General features: G+C 38.7%; 2 protein-coding genes across 2 annotated transcripts in view; both read right to left on the reverse strand.

Moving 5' to 3' along the window:
• Positions 1-869, reverse strand: part of LOC138009461 (uncharacterized) — a 33,837-nt gene extending 32,968 nt beyond the window's left edge. Inside the window, exons 1-2 of the mRNA XM_068856481.1 lie at positions 751-869; positions 1-71 (exon numbers count right to left, since the gene is read on the reverse strand). The exon at positions 1-71 is cut by the window's left edge and continues 86 nt beyond it. Of these exons, the coding sequence (XP_068712582.1) occupies positions 1-71; positions 751-856 (177 nt within the window). The 5' untranslated portion in view covers positions 857-869. The remainder of the gene's footprint in view (positions 72-750) is intronic.
• Positions 870-925: 56 nt separating this feature from the next.
• Positions 926-2,500, reverse strand: part of LOC138010212 (protein sidekick-2-like) — a 77,657-nt gene continuing 76,082 nt past the window's right edge. Inside the window, exons 21-23 of the mRNA XM_068857151.1 lie at positions 2,211-2,407; positions 1,706-2,005; positions 926-1,062 (exon numbers count right to left, since the gene is read on the reverse strand). Of these exons, the coding sequence (XP_068713252.1) occupies positions 926-1,062; positions 1,706-2,005; positions 2,211-2,407 (634 nt within the window). The remainder of the gene's footprint in view (positions 1,063-1,705; positions 2,006-2,210; positions 2,408-2,500) is intronic.

Genomic DNA, 2,500 nt, shown 5'->3' on the forward strand with positions numbered 1-2,500 from the left:
TTGTAGCTCATTGTAGTCTGATTTCGTAAGGTGGATTGTTCCAAAGGACTGGTTAAAATTACCACCACAACCTTATAAAGCAAAATATAATGCAAAGGGACTTAAAAACTGCCTTCTTAAATTCATATTCATTTTTCAGCAGAGCTTGAAAAGAAATCGGTTTTTGTCATAGAGACAAGTCAGAAAGCCATTCAAAAGCAATTTTTAAATTTACCTCGCTTAGATTTATCTTGCTTGATGACCTTGATAAACTTTTGCGTGCACTTTAATACTTCAATCGATTTGCACGTCTTAACCCAAGGCTTTTCTTTCGTTCGTGTGCGAGGGTAATTCAGTTTTTTCCAAGAAGTAAGAACAGCGCCAAAATTGATTGGAAAAACACAGATTGCAAACATGTTTGCCATAGAGACTTCAGGTGACATGACCATGCAATTGACACACCAAAATGTTCCCCGAAAATATTTATGAAACTCTTGAAACAAAGTTTTACCACCAAAGGTTGAATGCTTCGTTTATGCTCCCACCCCACCTCTAGGCTAAATGAGGGATTCCCTAAGGACCCATTGCTAACCTTTAAAATTGTATAAAGAAAAGGAGAAACATACCCAAACTCGTATCGAATTTCTTCTTACTTGATTCTTCTTTCCCCGAAAATACATTGGCTGGACAAATGATTTTGTTTGACCTTGACAAGCCAAGGTCAACGGCTCAACTTGTCAAGTATACCCGACACTATTTGTCAACACTCACCGACTGTGAATGAGATCCACGGCGACCGAGGTCCCTCACCCACTGAAGTGAAAGCAGAAACCGCTATTTGGTACTTGCTTCCTCCATTCAAACCACGCAGCACCATCTGGAACACGTTTGGGTTGTTAATGGTAACGTTTTTTGCATGATCCCATAGTAGTAATAGTAGTAGTAATCATAATTTTCTGTAGTGGACTGTGTAGCCTTGTATCTGGCCATTCGTATACTGTGGCTTGACCGCATCCCAAAGTACCAGAATCTCATTTGGTTGGAAGTTCCTTACCCGCACATTTGTAGGTGCCCGACTAGGAGCTGAAAGAAGCAATATGTAAGGATGTTTTGATTATTTGTTTTTGTTTTCGTTATGGCATAGATTTATTGATTGATTGATTGATTGATTGATTGATTGACTGATTGTTGTCGTTGTTAAGTTTGGAATCCATTACCGTTGCCCAATCGATTGGGCGACTTAGTGAGGGAGCAATATTCAGGGATTCGCTCATTATTGCATGTTTTTGTTGTTATCATTGTATTGGTATGTCATATAGTTTTGTTTGTTCGTTATTGCTGTTTTTGTTGGGGATGAGAAAGTTGTTGTTCTGTAGTTTGGATTCCATTACCGTTGCCCTACCTACTGGTTTACGCAAAAAAAAGGGAGCAAGCTTGTATAACATGAGTGTCACCTGGCTCAACATTGCATCCTAGCTTTGCTCTTCAAATCTTCCTTGATGCAATTTACAACCATAATGCCTAGGGCACACTCTCTTCTATCCTAGTAGAAGAGTCAATTTAGAGCAACAGTGATCTCATTTTCTGAATCCCGCCGACGTCACAACAATTTTTTATGTTATTTCCATCAATACGAAATATTTTAGAGTCAACTGGCTAATTTTCAGCTTGTAAAAGTAAGTTTACACAAACATAAAACTTTAGATTGTTGCCACGCGGTCCTCACCTTCTTGTCCAGTCGTGATGGTTTGGATTTTAGTGGAATAAGTGACATTCTCGACGCCTACCGTGAACGCAAGTACCTGGAATTCATACACTCGGTTTGGCTTTAACAGCTTGTTTACAAAATAATTTCGATCGTACAAAGACCAGACTTTGAACAAAACAGATATATTTGTGTTTTCCTCCGTGAACATCACCATAAAGTGGGAAATCGATACATTGAGAGGAAAAGCTTCCCACTGCACGGCCGCTGACGATGACGTAATGTTGTGAACTAACAGTTGCCATGATAATAGGTCAATGTCTGTCAGAAAAAAAATAGGTAATTACTTAAATGAAGTATCTCAAATATAAAGCGAGCAAGATCAATTGTTGCGAGAAAAAACAACTATCTAGGAATTCTTGAAACAAAGTTTCCCTGGTCCCTTACCATGTAAAATCTAATAGCTTCATTTATGTTGGCGCTACTCTTTAGAATAAATAGATAGATATATAGATTTGTTTGATACCTATCAAGGGATCTTCAAGTCCAAGATACCAGACTGAAAAGCCTTTTGAATAGCGATATGTGTTCGTATATAGAAGTGCCAACTCTGATTGGTCGCCGTGAACAACAAGAGAAAAAGGCTCTATGTAACCGCATAATAAGGTGTCATTATTGTACTGGGTTTCTTCTCCAGTCGCCACGCGAAGCCAGTTGTTTGATCTGGGTAGAAGAAAAAAGTTATCATGGTTATATAGGTAGGTTAAAGTCTGCGTTTCAACCTTGTACAAGAACCGTACGCAATAAGACAACTTC

The sequence above is a fragment of the Montipora foliosa genome, chromosome 7, assembly GCF_036669935.1.
Source record: "Montipora foliosa isolate CH-2021 chromosome 7, ASM3666993v2, whole genome shotgun sequence".
NCBI lineage: Eukaryota > Metazoa > Cnidaria > Anthozoa > Scleractinia > Acroporidae > Montipora > Montipora foliosa.